Here is a 17,319-nt window from a genome sequence, read left to right on the forward strand (position 1 = left end):
CCCCACTTTGGGTAAGCACCAATTCTCTCTCTCTCTCTCTCTCTCTCTCTCTCTCTCTCTCTCTCTCTCTCTCTCTGCCCCTCACTCACTTGTGCCCTCTCTCTCAAAAAAATAAATACAGCCAGAGTGAAACACAGTCCTGCAGCAGCCAGGCCAGAGGAGCACGAGACACTGTCCCAGATAGAGAAGGCACTGGCTCCTGTTGCTGGTGCCCATAGGCCTTATCTCACGAGGACCGGCAAAGCTACCTCAGAGGAGCTCGTGACTCATCAAGGGAGGAGGGAGAGGCCTTTTTGGGAGATAAAAGCGCTGCGTCTTGATAAATGATAAAGTCCAACCCAAAATATAAAAATCTTATTTTGGACAAAACGTAGATGCTTTTAAGAGTGCCTCATTAAAACAAACTAAGGAAATCAAATCAGCAAGGAAAATAACTCTTCAAATGGACAGGCTCCATTCTGACTCAGCTCGCAGCCTTTGTTAATCAAGTTGTTTCTTTCCCTACAAAGAGTATGTACCTCACTTTGCCCCCATGTGTTTTCCAAAAAAAAAATTGTTTTCAAATACTATCTTGGGTAGTTTATTTAAAATCTGCACAGTTGTGTCAAGGATAAGAAAGACCTTTGTGAATCCTTGTGTATGGTGAATAAGCATGCCCTAATGTATTATTGATCTGAGGGTTGGTGGTCCTCAGGATTCTTCTCTATGTACACATATGTCTCCCCTGGGGGTTTACATCCAATCCCCTGGCTTCACCCACTCTACCTCCACTGAATCTACCTCTGTAACATTCAGCTGCCCTCGGACTCCTCTCCCATGTTCCTGGGGACCAAAGGTTGTACCTGTCAACTCTGCCTCCTGCTTTTCTCATGAATTGTCTCACTGCCCATCCCACCCATCCCCCCACTAGCAGCCTGAGGGGGTCCCTGACTCCTGTACAGGAGGGCTGCACTCAGAGGGCCTCTGTGCAGATGAAAGGTCCCCCATGTAGCTGGGGAGAGGGCCCCAGGGCTGGTGCAACAAATGATTCAAGGCATAGAACCTGCTGGCAAGCAGAGGTGCTGCCTTCTGTGAGGAATGGTTCTTTGTGGGTGCCGGTGTGGTGTGGGAGTCACAGGCAGCAAGCCCACAGTTCCCTGTGTTTCTTTAACTTGGGCAGCAAAGACCCCAAACTTCTGGAGTTTTGGAGACAGGGAGCTCCAGGCAGGAGTAAACCAAAGTAAAAGCAACCTTGAGACCGTGTTGACATTCTTCCGTAGCCTGGAACGTGGCCAGACTCTCATTTCTAGCACAGATTTTTTTCTCTCCTTCACGTCTATAGATTTTACTAACGATAAGTGAACATACACTAAACTTTTACCCTGACCCAGGTACTAAGCCCTTTTAATACCCTATCTTAGGCTTCCCAACACCCTAACTACTGTAGTTATGTTTACTGGGACACCCCCAAGTTCAGGATGAAGTTCCAAATTCTCTTCATTTAAAAAAAATAAAAAAGATGTGAGGGATGCCTGGGTGGCTCAATCAGCTAGGCATCCGACTCTTGGATTTTGACTCAGGTCATGACCTCACGATTCATGGGTTGGAGCCCTGCATCAGGCTCTGTGCTGATAGCACGGAGCCTGCTTGGGATTCTCTCTCTCTCCTTCTCTCTCTGCCCCTCCTCTGCTTGCATGCTCTCTGTCTCTCTCTCTCTCAAAAAAAAAAAAAAAAAAAAAAAAAGACTTTCCATGACCTTATGCCAACCTCCCCACACAGCCTTTTTTCTAGCTTCATTGCCTCCCCTGGAATGGCAGCCCCTATATTCTGTTCCCACACCCTTGCCTGGCCAGTACCTGTTCCTCAAAGAACTGGTTCAGGCCCTACTCGGCATAGAAAGCCTTCCGCACTTAGCACCCTGCACCTGTGCAGCCGTCAGCCACACTGATGAGCACTCTATGTCTCTCTTGACTTGCCTGTTCCCACACAAGAAGTAGGTCTCTGGTAAGGCTGGACTGGATGTTGTATTTCTTTGTATCCCATTCCCCACTCCACCCCCACCCTGTGATTGGCATGGTCTGCGGCAAACAGTGAAAGAGAGTGAAGATAAATTTGTGTGTATGAATTCTGTAAACTGAAATCAATATTTCAACTTACACCAGAACTTTTTCAAGGTTGAAAATTAGCTCTAAAGAACTGCCCCTGTGTAGTGCTCTTGGGGCTCCCTCCACCCCAGGAACATCTATACCTTCACATGTTTAAATATTCTTTACACAAACAGTTGCCAGAGAATCCTATCCCTCCATTCTCCAGCTTTCTAGAATTTTTTAAGGATCTGAACTAGGAGTGGATGATATCTGCCTATTTAAAATCACAGTCCTGTTTGGTTGTTGTGTTCCTGGGCTAAGATTCAAAGGAAATCAATGTTTCCAAAGTCTACCTTAAGACTATATGAAATAACTTCAGCTCCATGCAGCAGAAATGTCCTCTAGAAAATATTCCTTGTACTGAATGATCATTTTTCTCTGAAAAAAAAAAAAAAAAAAGGTTAATGGCAAATAGCATAAAGCTCTTCTAAACCGTTTACATTGCCTCAGTGATATGGCTTTGTATACTCTAAAAATAGGCATTGGAAGTGATTACCAAGTCTAAAAGGCTAAACAGGCATTCCCAAAGTTTAGAAGTGTGCCTGCTGGTGAAAGCTGCTGGGGGAAGGAGAAGCCATACAGCTGAGGACTTCTTCAGCGTCAGGGTCGGTACTCCATCCTGTCCCAGACTTCCTGCCTTGCTGGCAGGTCCTGTCTGCCTGCTGGGTCTGGGGGCGGCTGCTTCCCTGCTGTCCCTTCCAGCTCAGCTGAGGCCCCCTTCAGGGCAGCTCCTCAGCCGCCTTAGAGAAAGTAGCCACTCCTGCCCCACCTCTCTGTCTTCACTTTTCGCCATCAGAAAACCCCTTATTTATTACCGGGTACACCCTTGTTCCTGGCTCCCCTGTTGACCACCCCTGGCGCCCCCGCCTGCCTCACAGCTGCAGCCCTGCGCCCAGGGAAGGCCGTGGAGAGGTGCTCACCCCCAACCCGCATGCACGCGTCTGTTTCTCATCTAGCTGCTCTCACAAAGTCACCTGGCTGCCTCAGTACAACCGTTTCCCTTTCTCAACCCCCCTTTGTAGGTGTCAAACTACCAACCAGAGTGTCATGATGAGACCAAAATTTGAGATATTCTCTCCTTCTAAAACGTCATTGATTTTATTCCAGTATAAATGCTATAGCTGCCATTTGCATGCCATGGTATCCCAAGAGAGTGATTCTTGGATAGGAAGATGTTAACAGAACTTCTAACAGGCTAAGATTCGGTTTCTATGTTTCAGGTTAATCCAAAGAAGGAATGTCAGGTTGACCTGGTGTTTACCACAGATCGCTATAACCCAGAGGTAAGCTGCCATAATTGGTGAAGTATCCAATTAGCAACTCCTATGGATTTATTTTTTTAAAGGGGGAAAATCTGGGGGTGCCTGGGTGGCTCAGTCGGTTGAGCATCTGACTTTGGCTCAGGCCATGATCTCACAGCTCCTGAGTTCGAGCCCCACGTCGGGCTCTGTGCTGACAACTCAGAGCCTGGAGCCGGCTTTGGATTCCGTATCTCCCTCTCTCTCTGCCCCTCCCCCAGCTCACTCTGTCCCTCTCTCAAAAATAAATGTTAAAATTTTTTTAAAAAACAAAAGGTGAAAATCTGAATATATAGTGACCCTGGAAGTTTGCATTTGTTTTGTTCTGCTTCGTTTTCTATTCTCCAGAACTGGAGAATGGAGCTGGGCAGGAACTCAGTATTTAAGGCCTTCGACGTCATGGCCTTATGCAGGGCTACTTTTAAAACAGCCCACAGAGCCACCATCACCTCCTTCCTTTGCCCCTGGGAGGAAATTTCACAGTCCCCTTGGTGTCTCTTCTAGCACCTCTGAATGCTTAGAATGACTCACTCTCAAATGTCAACCTGCCTTCCTCCTGTCAGCTGGTGACATTTCTTGTTAGCGGGCCGATTTAGCACGAGGCCAACCCAGGAGCTTCCATACAGAAGTCTTCTGTAAAACACAGAGCGGTACCAACGTATGCCACAGGCATTATTAGTCCCTACAATCCTGACCGAGCAGGCCAGGTTTGCCAAGTTTCCTTTACCCGTCCATTCTTGGGAAGGGAGTAAACAGAAGACTCACACAGAAATTAGAGCCAGATGAACTTCCATGTGCTGGGCCAAACTGGGCGTCAGCAGCTGGAACATGGGTGGAGAGAAGACCAGCCCAGATGCTCTCTGTGTGGTGCTGAGTCAGAGCAGGCGGCATCACATTCAAGTGTCTCAGGGGGGCAGAGCTTCCTTCCTGGGGGGTGAGGGGGGCAGGACCCCCACCTTGCAACCCAGACTGAGTCTTCTGGAGGAATGCTTACCAGTCTATAGAAACAAGTTGTAACAAAATAACAATGTATTCTGACTTTGCTACTTCACCTAAGAATTAAGCATTTTCTTAAAGTTTAAAGAAGACCCCTTTGATTCTAGCGTTGCAAACTGCAAGTGTTAGATTAAAGCTAAAGGGAAAACATTTCCTAGATCATTTTGACCGGCAATAGGTTTCTGTAAAGAGCATAGCTAGCTAATTGAAATGTTCCATTTCAGAGGATGAGAGTGCTTTGCTTTGATTCTGTGGAGCTGTTTTGAGGGGACAAAAAGGAAAGTAAAAAGAAAACAAAACTGGTTCCTTTTCTCTTCCCTGGAAACGGCTTAGACATCAAAGGAGATTGTGTGCCAGCCCTCTCTTCTTCTGCCTTCCATAAGCCTCTTCCAGATGCCCCCTTCACCTTTTTTCTATGTTGTGCCGATAATTCAGATTTTAATGTACCACCAAAGCTCCTTCTCATTCAAACTAGCACTCAGGGGATTCAGGGTGGGGGAGAGGGGAGTCAACCACTGGAAAGCATACCTCAGTTTCTTTGAGTTAGCACTGTGCTAGAAATGGTCTTATTAAGCAGATCCAATTTTGATTGAAATTTGTTTGTGCTTTTCTGTTTCTTTTTTGGTTGAAACCAAAAAATAGTTTTGGTTGGCGTTTCTTTTTTGGTTGTTACCATCCAGGTTAAACGACCATCCAGTGTAAACAGCTGTAAAAGTACAAAGACGTGAACTGCTCAACCAAGCACTCTGTAACAGGAGTTCTTAACTAGGGGCCCATGGATGGGTCTGGGTGGGGCCATGACTAGTGGCCACAAACTTCCTCAAATTCTAGGCCCAGTGTTGATGCTCTGAGCATACATGCAATTTTCTGGGAATAGGTTCCTGGCTTTTTTGTTGTTGGGGTAAGGAATCTGTGACCTGTAAGGATGGAGAAGGACTGTCTGACAGTTGAGTCCTACATTTGATGTTTACTTACAGCACCCACTTGTCCAGATTCAGATGTCTCTGGATTGGAAACCAAGTGGGGATGATCCCAGAATACTCAGATGTCTGCATTTAAATGTGAATGCAAAAAACATCCCTTGAATTAGTCCCATTTGGGTGGCATCTGCCTACATTCCTTTCAGATGAGATCCTGGAGTAGAGAGATGGAATTAGTATAGAGGCAGGGCTCTGGCATCAGACAGGAGCTCAATTCCTGGCTTACCGTTTACTAGCTGTGAGACATGGAGTAAATTCCTCTTTAGATTCAGTGTCTCGCTCTGTAAAATTGGAATAGGAAGACCAACTTCATAAAGCAGTATGAGGCTATTGTCATTTTTGTTAATGAGGACAGCGTCATCTTTTAGTTTGAGTTAGCAAGCTTGAGGTCCAGCTAAGCATTTTGTTGGTCCACGGTAGAGAATAAAGTACCCACTATCCTTGAGGTTTGAACCAAGCAGTACTCAATAGACAACAATGATATTTCTTTGGAGTAAGCCCAGCATGATTATATAAGGGGGTTGTCAGAAATCACCTTAAGAGCAAATAGTGAAGGACTGTTGTATTCAGTTGTGAGCACACAAATCACTTTCTACAAAGCCAAGACTCCTGCATCTATTAATGCCAATGCATCCTGCCACATATAGGGAATTTCTCAGTCTTTTATGTATCTGTGTATTGGAGTGGGTGGGGAGGGATCAGTAGCCATTGTGTTTAATTCCAAAATCTTTATTTCAGGAAGGTGAGGAACGTTTGGGGAAATGTTCCGCTCGAGTGTTTTTCAGGAATCAGAAACCCAGACCGGCCATTAATGTGACTTGTACACGACTCATTGAGAAGAACAAAAGACAACAGGAGGATTACCTGCTTTACAAGCACATGAAGCAACTCAAAACCCCCTTGGATGTAGTCAGCATACCTGGTATGAATCAGTGTCTGGAATTTCTATATTAAGGAATGTATATAATTGCTAAATCTTAAAAAGAATGATTATTTATGGGGCGCCTGGGTGGCTCAGTCAGTTGGGCATCCAGCTTCGGCTCAGGTCATGATCTCACAGTCTGTGAGTTCGAGCCCCGCGTCGGGCTCTGTGCTGACAGCTCGGAGCCTGGAGCCTGCTTCGGATTCTGTGTCTCCCTCTCTCTCTGCCCCTCCCCTGCTCATGCTCTGTCTCTCTCTGTCTCAAAAATAAATAAAAACATAAAAAAAAATTAAAAAAAAAAGAATGATCATTTAAATTTTTATCCCCATAGTGGCACTTGAACTCATCTTAGAAAGTGGTAGACCTTGCTACTGACACAAAATGCAGAGGTATCCTTTTCCTATTCTTTATCTCCGGGAAGCTATAGTAACGCCCTCAAGAGCTATCAGTACCCCTTTAATCTCCCCACTTCCCATCCTAGACAAGGGTCAGGGCAAGAGCTGAATCTTCAAAGAAAAGGTAGAGGTCTTTGTAATAATAGGATATGCACGTAGGGGTGCAGTTTTCCAAGTTGAGCCCAGAGCCTGAGGCAACGTTTCTAAAGATTTCTGGTAGCGGCTTTGGAAATTTTAAGTGATTAGACACCATTCCAGACCCCCACTGTGCCCATCACAGACTTCCACACCAGAGCTAGGAGAGCCAGCCTGTCTCGGGGCCTTGCTCGGAGGCTGCAGTGGAATCAAGTTTATCTCCTTTTAGGTCAAGAGCTAATGGGCAGTGGTGCCGTCTTTAATAAGAAATGAGCCCTGCCCTCTGAAGTGACTCAGCTGAAGCGCAGCGCAGCTCGTTTGTTCTGGCGCTCAGGAGAGCATGTGGGCGGCCGTTGAGACTGCACTTACTGGAAAATCCAATTTTCCAAACCACAAAAGTCATCTCTGGACTTGTGCTTGGGTATTGAGCTCGACATATGACCGCTCCAGCACCGCGCCCCCCCCCCCCCATCCCACACTCTCTCGCAGCTCACTCGTTTGCCCAGCAACTACAACAGACCTGTGTCAACGTGGAAGGAAGACTCAAGAGGTCTTCACTCTTGAGTGCGTCCGTGCTCTGTCCATTTGTGGAGACCAAGTGTTCTTAAAAACCTGCAGGCAGGGGCGCCTGGGTGGCTCAGTTGGTTGAGTGTCCGGCTTTAGTGCAGGTCATGATCTCACAGTCCGTGGGTTCGAGCCCCGCATCCGGGTCTGTGCTGACAGCTCAGAGCCTGGAGCCTGCTTTAGATTCTGTGTCTCCTTCTCTCTCTGCCCCTCCCCTGCTCATGCTCTATCTCTGTCTCTCAAAAATGAATAAACATTAAAAAAAAAAAAAAAAAAAAAAACCTGTAGGCAGAATACTGCTCCTTACCTTTCTAAAATTCAGAAGCTTTAGGATGTTTCTCGTAGTAATTCTCTGACAACTCCACTTGAATTCTGTTCCAAAGAATTATGAGGAACAATTCAAATCTTATATTGTGGTAGAATTTGTATGTATTTAGTAGTGTCTGAAATAAATGGGCTAATGACTAATGCTTAAAATCTACAGTTATTTAGGGATTTTTTTTCTCTTTTAGCATTGGCTGGGGAAATAAGATTTTATATATCTTCCTTAGAACACAAATTTTAGAAGTGGTATAGGACCTTTTCTTTGAATATTTGCTACAGGATCCCTAGTTTTTGGACACTTTTTATTTTCTGGAAATATTTATTTTTGTGAGGGAGAGAAAGTGCACTCGCAGGCACACATGCGCAGCTAGGGGAGGGGCAGAGAGAGAGGGACAGAGGCTCTAAAGCAGCAGCAAGCCTGACTCGGGGCTGAAACTCACAAACCATGAGATCATGACCTGAGCCAAAGTCAGATGCCTAACCAACTGAGCCACCCAGGCGCCCCTGGACACTTTATAAAAGTGCAGATTAACTGCATTATGTTCAGTTAATAAGTCCTATGTGCCCACAAGAATCATTCTGTAACAATGTAACTTAATGTGGCTTGAAGCTCCAAAAACTTTTTTAATAGAGGGCACCTTTTTATTAACAGAATTTACAAGTTCTGTTAGCATATTTAAAATTATTTTTAATGTTTACTTTTGAGAGACAGAGAGACAGAGCATGAGCAGGGGGAGGGGCAGAGAGAGAGGGAGACACAGAATCTGAAGCAGGCTCCAGGCTTTGAGCTGTCCGCACAGAGCCCGACATGGGGCTTGAACCTATGAACTGCGAGATCATGACCTGAAGTCAAACACTCAACCGACTGAGCCACCCAGGCGCCCCTCTGTTGTCATTTTAAATTCAGCAGAAGCATATGATGGCACTATTTATAGCTTGTCTGTAAAACTATTAAAATGGAAAAGGCTCGGTTTTAGACAAAAGTCAGTCAAAACTGTGGCAATCTCCTCGGATTCACCAGTTCAAATCCCAGCAGCTTCTATTCAGCATTTACTCCTCCAGGACGTTGGGGTTTTGTAGTCCAGCTTGCTCTACAGTTGCTAGGTGAGGCTATCTGAATCCATTTCAGGATATCCTTGCTCCAAACTATTTTTCCCCAAAAAAGGTATTTGTGGGTTTTTTTTTTTTTTTATGAATACAGTTTTCACTTTTTCTGATGAATTTACGAACTTCCTATACATGAGCCCAAGTACTCTACAAAGGAAAAGACTGAAGACCTGGGAACAACCAGCCAGAGTCCTGTCACCTGAGTGATTCTATAGTAGCACTGCCAGCATTTATACTTTCAATTGTCCACGCTGTTCACAGTGTTTGGGGTAACCGGCTTGCTTTCTAGTAACGGGTTTTGTTGAACTCACAATGGCACTGGAAGATGAATCACGTGATGGGGAGCTGGATGAAGGAAGCTTTCACTGTCTACCCCCCCCACCCCTACCTACACAACAGGAATCCAGGGCTCAGCTCAAATCTCATCCCTGTGAAGTTTGCCCCAAATCTCTCCAGCCCAAAGGTCCCTCTCCCTTCCGTGTGCTCTATCAGATCTTTGATCCTCCTTCTCTTGCGGAAGGTATCAGCTGTGTTTCTGCACTGTTGACAAGTAGAGGGTAGAGACCCATCTTCGTGTCCCTCCCATCACCCCTGCAGTCTGTGAATGATCTTTGAATTGATTACCATTACAAACCAGCCAAGTTCCACAGTACAGAGAAGAATTTACGCTAATGATTATTTTACCAAGAAGGATTAGTTTCCTAGTAAGTTTGTTCTTATTCCTTACATATTATACTATTATCGGGCTTATATTTAAGCTAAGAATATCTCCACCATTTTTCATGAAATGTTGGTCCATGAACAGTTATCTCATAAATTAATCACTTACTAAAATTTGAGTTCCTAAGTCACAAAAAGTAATGTGTTAATGTACTAACCCCACCTCAAGCAGTGTAGTTAAGTAGGTTTTTATAAGTGTTTGCTGAAATAAAAAGATTGCAATTCCAAAAACAATACCACAGAAAAAACCCTCTTGATTTCTGCATGTGTTCAAAATCACTGACAGAAATACTACCAATTCATTGATTAGCTTTAAAGCCAATGATCAGATAAAGATATTTGGAGATTGGCAAAGACCATCGCATTGACTGTAGACCCAGACAGGAGGTAATGTAGCAAAAATAATTGATAGACTTTTCCATCTAATTTAAAGATGCTTCTCAACTAACAAGACTTCAACTTTGAGTATCATTATAGCTCTTACTTTGCATTAATATCATACATTTGTACTAGTATACTATACTAGTGTACTAATATAGTACATTAATATAGTACAGCAAATAAGATTTTTATAGTAGCTTTACTCAGTAGGACAAATTGAAGCACATAAATCTTCATATGATGTAGAAACAGGTAAGAACAAGTCATGTGTCCAGCTCAAGGCCTTTCTGTAAGAGATGACGGATGTGACTTAAGGTTACGCCCCTATTTCAGTACTGAAACATTTGAAATTTTGTCCCCAAAATGTCATAACACAAGTGTGTTTTTGTTTTCTTTCTCTCAGATAGCCATGGACATATTGATCCCTCTCTGAGACCCATTTGGGATTTGGCTTTTCTTGGTGGCTCTTATGTGATGTGGGAAAAGACAACCCAGTTTTTACATTACTACATGGCACAGCTCAGCAGCGTTAACCAATGGGTAAGAAAAAAACTGAAAGTCATTTTTATGTCACAAGAGATACAACCAATGCAGTTTTCTAAAACTAAATTAATGTGAACTTCTAATTTTATGCCAACAGTTTCATTCATTCAATAAATATTTCTGTGCCTGCAATGGGCCGGGTATAGTTTTAGAGACTGTGGACATAGCAGTGAAGAAAAAACACAGTGTAGCTGCCCTCATTGAAACTCTAGTGAGAGAAGACAAAGATGGTGAACTAATAAATAATTAATATGTATCAAAAGGTGGTAGTAATTGCTATATAAAAAAAGTAAGGGAGAAGGGAATGCAAGGTGTTGTTAGAATTACTACTTATATTGTCTAAAATAAGGCCCCTCTAATTTGAGCAGGGTGGCAGTGGGGCAGAGGCCTGGGAGAAGTGAGTGAGCCAAGCCTCCACAAGGGAAGATTTTTTTCAGGCAGAGGGAACTGAAGCATCAATGTGGCTGATGGGTTGGAGAAATAGCAGTGAGGTTACTGTGGCTGGAACAGAGTCAGCAAGGGGAGGGTACTGGGAAATGAAATCAAATGGAGAGGACCAGCTCCTGTAAGGCTTCGCAGGCCAGTGGAAGGACCTTGTATTTTACTCTTCAGAGGTTTTTAGCCCAGGAGTGATATGATCTGACTTACAATACCATCATTGTGGCTGCTATGTTGACACCAGACCACACAGAGACAAGAGTGGAGTCAGGGAGACCAGCAAAGTATTGCAAAAATCTAGGCAAGGTTTGGGGGTGCCTTGGACCAGGTGGTAGCCATGGAGGTGGTGAAAAGTGTTTGGATTCTTTATATATTTTGAAGTTAGACCAACCCTATTTGTTGATGTGGGTATATCTGAGAATGAGAAAAGTCACGGAGAAAAAAGTCACGGAGAATGAGAAAAGTCTTACAACTTTGGCCTGAGTAACTGGAAGGACAGAGTCTTCATTTACTGACTGGGGAAGACTGCAGGAGGAACAGATCTGGGAAGAAATTAGCTTGATTTGGGGCATTCTAAATTCTACTAAACTACCACATGTGTAGTATTTAAAGCCACAAAAGTGGATGACATCACAGAGAATGTGTAGATAGAGAAAAGAAGGTCTGTATTGAGAGAGTCCTGCTACACTTGTAACTTTAGAGGTTGAAGATATAAGAAAAGAAGGTGTTTTAAGGATGAGGCTTGGCTGTATCCAGTGCTGCTGGAGAATTGTGTGTGAAGAGGCCTGAGACTGACCATTTGATTTAGGCTGTCAGGAGTCATTGGAGAGGTTGTCAAGAGCTATCTCACTGGCACATTGCAGGCAAAAGCCTGAGCGGAATATGTTGGGAGAGACTGGGAAAAGAGAAATAGACATTCCATCTCTTTCAAGGAATTTAGCTGTAAAGGGGAGTATAAGAAAGCAAGGGGCGGAGGAGCCAAGATGACAGAACAGCCTGGAAGTTTTTTTGTGTGTCTCACATCCATGAAATACAGCCAGATCAACACTAAACCATCCTGCACACGAGGATCAACAGAAAACAAGGGGCTATAGCTACAGGATGGGTGAGCATAGGGTTGAAAGAGAGTTTGTTTTCTGTTGTATTTTTAGGCTGGGAGATTTAACAGCGTATTTATGTGGTGCTGAGAAAAATCCAGTCGAGAGGGGCAAAGTAGGACTTACAGGAAAGCAAGGAAGAATTGTTGGAGTTCCTATCTTTGAGTAGGCAAGAGAATAGGATCAATCTAGGAGCTGCTTTTAGACAGGAATGTGAGGAGTTCACCCGAAGGGAGGGCAGACAAGCAATGGCATAGTTGCTGATAGGGGGCTGGATATCCTGGCGGGAGCCCCTGGAAATTCTCACTGCTTCTGTGCTCTCAGCGAAAGAGACAAAGTCATCAGGTCGGAGAAGGATAAGAGCGGAGGTGTTGGAAGTGTGGGGGATGCATGGACCTGGCATTGTGTGCCACTGCAGGCCCCTTGAAGATCTGGGCTCGTGAATTTCAAGGAGGACCAGTCATGCCGAGCTGTCTGGGTGTGGGCATGGAGTAGGCCAGAGGTGGATGTAGCCCAATATGGGGTTCCTGTCAGGCAAGTGTGGTGTAGAGAGAGAGGGGCATTTGCACAGTAAACAAAGTCAACTACTCCAAGAGAGGCAAGCTCAGATAACCTTAAGTACAAATTTCTAAAATCCATTTTCTTCATGGATGCATGAAGCCATAGATTCACCTATGGATGGATCGTCAGTGAATATCTTCTGAGCACAAAGATTTGCCCATCATCGAATAAGCATTTTTAAAAAAAAATTTTTTATTATTTAAGTATAGTTGATACTCAATATTATATTAGTTTCAGATGCACAACATAGTGATTGGACAATTCTACACATTAGCTAATGCTTACCACAAAAACTGTTGTTAGCACATCTATAACCATTCAACGTTATTTACAGTATTATTGACTGTACCCCATGTGCTGTACTTTTCATCTCCACAATTTATTTATTTTATGACGAGAAGTTTATACCTCTTAATCCCCTTCACCTAATTCACCCATTTGCCCATTCCCCACCTCTGAAAACCATCAGTTCTCTGGATTTCTGAGTCTGTTTTCTTTGTTCTGTTTTTCTACATTCACATATAAGTGTATGTGTCTTTCTCTGCCTTAATTATTTTATTTACTTTTATTTACTATAGTACCCTTTAGGTCCATCCATGTTGTTGCAAATGGCAAGATCTTCTTCTTTTTTATAGCTCAGTAATATTCCATTCTGTTCCATACCCCACCACATCTTTCTTATATATTCATCTATTGATGGACACTTAGATTGCTTCCATATGTTAGTTAATTGCTGCAGTGAACAAAAGGTGTGTATATCTTCTCCTCTTAGTATTTTCATTTTCTTTGGGTAAATACCAAATAGTAGACTTATTGGATTATGTGGTATTTCTATTTTGAATTTTTTGAAGAGCCTCCATACTGTTTTCCATAGTGGTTGCACCAATTCACATTCACACCAGCAGTGTGTGAGGGTTCTCTTTTCTCCGCCTCCTCGCCGACACTTGTTTATTTCCTGTCTTTTTATTTTAGCCATTTTGACAGGTATAAGGTGATATTTCATTGTTGTTTCGATTTGCATTTCCCTGATAATGAGTGATGTTGAGTATCTTTTCATGTGTCTGTTTGCCACCTATATATTTTCTTTGGAGAAATGTCCATTCAGGCCTCTGCCCAATTTTAATCAGATTGAATTTTTTTGTGTGTTGAGTTGAAAGAGTCCTTTATATATTTTGGATATTTATTCCTTATCTGAGAAATCACTTTTAAATATCTTCTCCCATTCAGTAGGTTGCCTTTTTGTCTTGTTGATGTTTTTCTTTGCTGTGTAAAATCTTTTTATATTGGCGTAGTCCCAAAAGTTTATTTTTGCTTTTGTTTCCCTTGCCTCAGGAGATCTATTCATAAATATGTTGCTAAAAGCAGTGTCTAAAACATATTGCCTGTGTTTTCTTTTAGGAGTTTTATGGTTTCGGGTGTCACATTTAGGTCTTCAGTCCATTTTGAGTTTATTTTTGTGTGTGGTGTAAGAAAGTGGTCCAGTTTCCTTCTTGTATGTAGCTGTCCAGCTTTCATTTGTTGAAGAAACTGCCTTTCCTCATTGTAAAGTTTTGACTTTGTCATAGATTAATTGACCATTTAGGTGTGGGTTTATTTCTGGGTTCTCTGTTCTGTTCCAATGATCTATGTGCCTATTTCTGTGCAAGTACCATGCTGTTTTGATTACTGTGGCTTTATAGTTTATCTTGAAACCTGGAATTGTGATACTTCTAGTTTTGTTTTTCTTTGTCAAAATTGCTTTGGCTATTTGTGGTTCCATACAAATTTAGGGTTGTTTGTTCTAGTTTTGTGAAAAATACTATTGGTATTTTGATAGAGATTACATTAAATCTGTAGATTGCTTTGGGCAGTATGAACATTTTAACAATATTAATTCTTCCAGTTCCTAAACATGATATACCTTTCCATTTGTTTGTGTTGTCTTCAGTTTCTTTCATCAGTATCTTATAGATTTCAGAGTTTAAGTATTTCACCTCCTTGGTGAAATCTATTCCTAGGTATTTTATTCTTTTTGGCATAATTGTCAGTGGGATTGTTTTCTTAACTTCTCATTCTGCTACTTCATTATAAGTGTATAGAAATGCAGCAGATTTCTGTAATTAGTTTTGTATCCTGCAAGTTTACTGAATTCACTTACTTTGATCATTTTTTGGTAAAATCTTAATGGTTTTCTACATACAGTATCATGTCATCTGCTAATAGTGAAAGTTTTACTTCTTCCTTATCAATTTGGATGATTTTATTTCCTGTCTAATTGATGCAAGTAGGACTTCAGTACTATGTTGAATAAAAGTGGTAAGAGTGGACATCCTTTTCTACTTCTTGATCTTAAAGACAATCTTTCAGTTTTTTACCATTGAGTATGATGTTAGCTGTGGGCTTTTCATATGTTGAGGGATGTTTCCTACTTTGTTGAGAGTTTTTAATCATGAATGGATGTTATATTTTGTCAGATGTTTTTCCTACATCTATAGAGATGATCATATGGTTTTTATCCTTTCCCGTGTATCATGTTGATATGATGTATCATGTTGCTTGATTTGCGAATTTTGAACCACTGTTGCATACCTGGAATGAATCCCACTCGATTGTTGAATGATCTTTTTAATGTATTGTTGATATCAGTTTGCTAATAATGTTAAGTATTTTTGCATCTATATTCACTAGAAATATTGGCCTGTTAGTTTTCTTTGTAGTGTCTTTATGTGGTTTTGGTATCAGGGTAATGCCAGCCTGGTTCTGACTTTTGTTGGGAGTTTTTATTATTACTGATTGAATTTTATTACTAGTAATTGGTCTGTTCAGATTTTCTATTTCTTCCTGGTTCAGTTTTGGAGAATTGTATTTCTAGAGATTTATCCATTTCTTCTAGGTTGTCTAATTTTTGGCACACACTTTTTCATAATATTCTCTTCTAATCCTTTGTATTTTTGTAGTGTCATTAGTTATTCTGCTTCATTTCTGATTTTATTTGAGATCAATATTTTTTTTATTGATGATTCTGGCTAAAGAGTTATAAATTTTGCTTATTTTTTCAAAGAAGCAGCCCTTGGCTTCATTGATCTTTTCTGGTTTTTGTTTTTTTGTGTTTTTTTAGTCTCTATTTCGTTTCTTTCTGCTCTAATATTTCTTTCTTTCTTCTATTAGCTTTGGCTTTGTTTGTTCTTCTTTTTTTAGTTCCTGTAGGTATAAGCTTGTTGTTTGAGATTTGTATTTCTTTTTATCATTGGTTCCTTTAAAAAGCTATTTTCCATATGAAGTTCCTCTTTTTTTTTTCATCATTGGTTTTGATGTCTGTTATTTTATTATCAGTATTAAATTGATTAATAAAATTTAACAAAACTTTTTAAAGAATATGTGACATTCCTTTTGTACATTTTGTTAGTTCCTTTATGCCATTCGATAACACTAAACAAACTTGACTTTATTAACCCCCAAAATAAATCCCTTCTTTCAGGAAAAGTTATTCAAGAGATACCAATTGGGGGCACCTGCGTGACTTAGTCAGTTAAGCATCCATCTCTTGATTTTGGCTCAGGTCATGATCTCACGGTTTGTGAGTTCAAGCCCCGCATCAAGCTCTGTGCTGTCAGCTGCTTGGGATTCTCTCTTTCTTCTCTCTCTCTCTCTCCTCCTCCCCCACCTCTCTCTGTGTCTCTCTCTGTCTCTCTCTCTCTCTCAAAATAAATAAATAAACGTAAATTCAATTGGTATCTCTCTTTTTTTTTTAATCTCAGATGTTTGTTTATGCAGGCATTCTTTGTAGTCCGCTTACTTTGAAATATCTTTGTGTGTTTTAAATAATAATTCCAGTATAGCTGGGGCATCTGGGTGGCTCAGTTGGTTAAGTGTCCAACTTTGGCTCAGGTCATGATCTCATAGTCCATGAGTTCAAGCCCTGCATAGGGCTGTGTGCTGACAGCTCAGAGCCTGGAGCCTGCTTCGGGTTCTGTGTCTCCATCTCTCTCTGCCCCTCCCCCACTCATGCTCTCTCTTTCTCTCTCTCTCAAAAATACACATTAAAAAAATAAATAATAAATAAATTATAATTCCAGTATAGTTAACAGTATTATATTAGTTTCAGGTGTACAATATAGTGATTCAACATTTCTGTACGTTACCTCATCATGATAAGTACATGCTTGAATCCCCATCACCTATTTCACCCATCCTCCCACCCTCCTCCCCTCTGGTAATCATCTGTTTGTTTTCTATAGTTAAGAGTCTTTTTATTTTTGGTCTCTTTTGTTCTTTATTCATTTGTTTTCTTAAACTATACAAATGAGTGAAATCATAGGATATTTGTCTTTCTCTGACTGACTTATTTCACTTAGCATTATACTCTCTAGCTCCATCCATGTTGTTGCAAATGGCAAGATTTCATTGCTATTATTCAACTATATGTATATATACCACATTTTTTTATCCATTTATCTATCACTGGACACTTGGGCTGCTTCCATAGTTTGGCTATTGTAAATAATGTTGCAGTAAACATAGGAGTGTATATATCTTTTCAAATTAGTGTTTTTATATTTTTGGGTAAATACCCAGTAGTGGATTTACCAGATCATATAGTATTTCTATTTTTAATTTTTTTAAGGAACCTCCGTACTGTTTTCCACAGTGGCTGACTTGTATGTCTTTCTTTCTCTCTTTTTTTTTTTTTTTTTTTTTTTTAGAGAGAGAGCATGAGCAGGGGAGAGGGGCAGGAGAGAGAGAGAGAGAGAGA

General features: G+C 41.5%; 1 protein-coding gene across 1 annotated transcript in view; it reads left to right on the forward strand.

Moving 5' to 3' along the window:
- The window catches only part of RARRES1 (retinoic acid receptor responder 1), a 69,599-nt gene that overhangs the window by 27,214 nt on the left and 25,066 nt on the right, over positions 1-17,319 (forward strand). Inside the window, exons 6-8 of the mRNA XM_053904177.1 lie at positions 3,347-3,409; positions 6,139-6,322; positions 10,352-10,488. Coding sequence (XP_053760152.1) covers positions 3,347-3,409; positions 6,139-6,322; positions 10,352-10,488 — 384 coding nt within the window. The remainder of the gene's footprint in view (positions 1-3,346; positions 3,410-6,138; positions 6,323-10,351; positions 10,489-17,319) is intronic.

This window comes from Panthera pardus, unplaced genomic scaffold (genome assembly GCF_024362965.1).
Source record: "Panthera pardus isolate Hobbes unplaced genomic scaffold, ASM2436296v1 HiC_scaffold_16, whole genome shotgun sequence".
NCBI classification, from domain to species: Eukaryota; Metazoa; Chordata; class Mammalia; order Carnivora; family Felidae; genus Panthera; species Panthera pardus.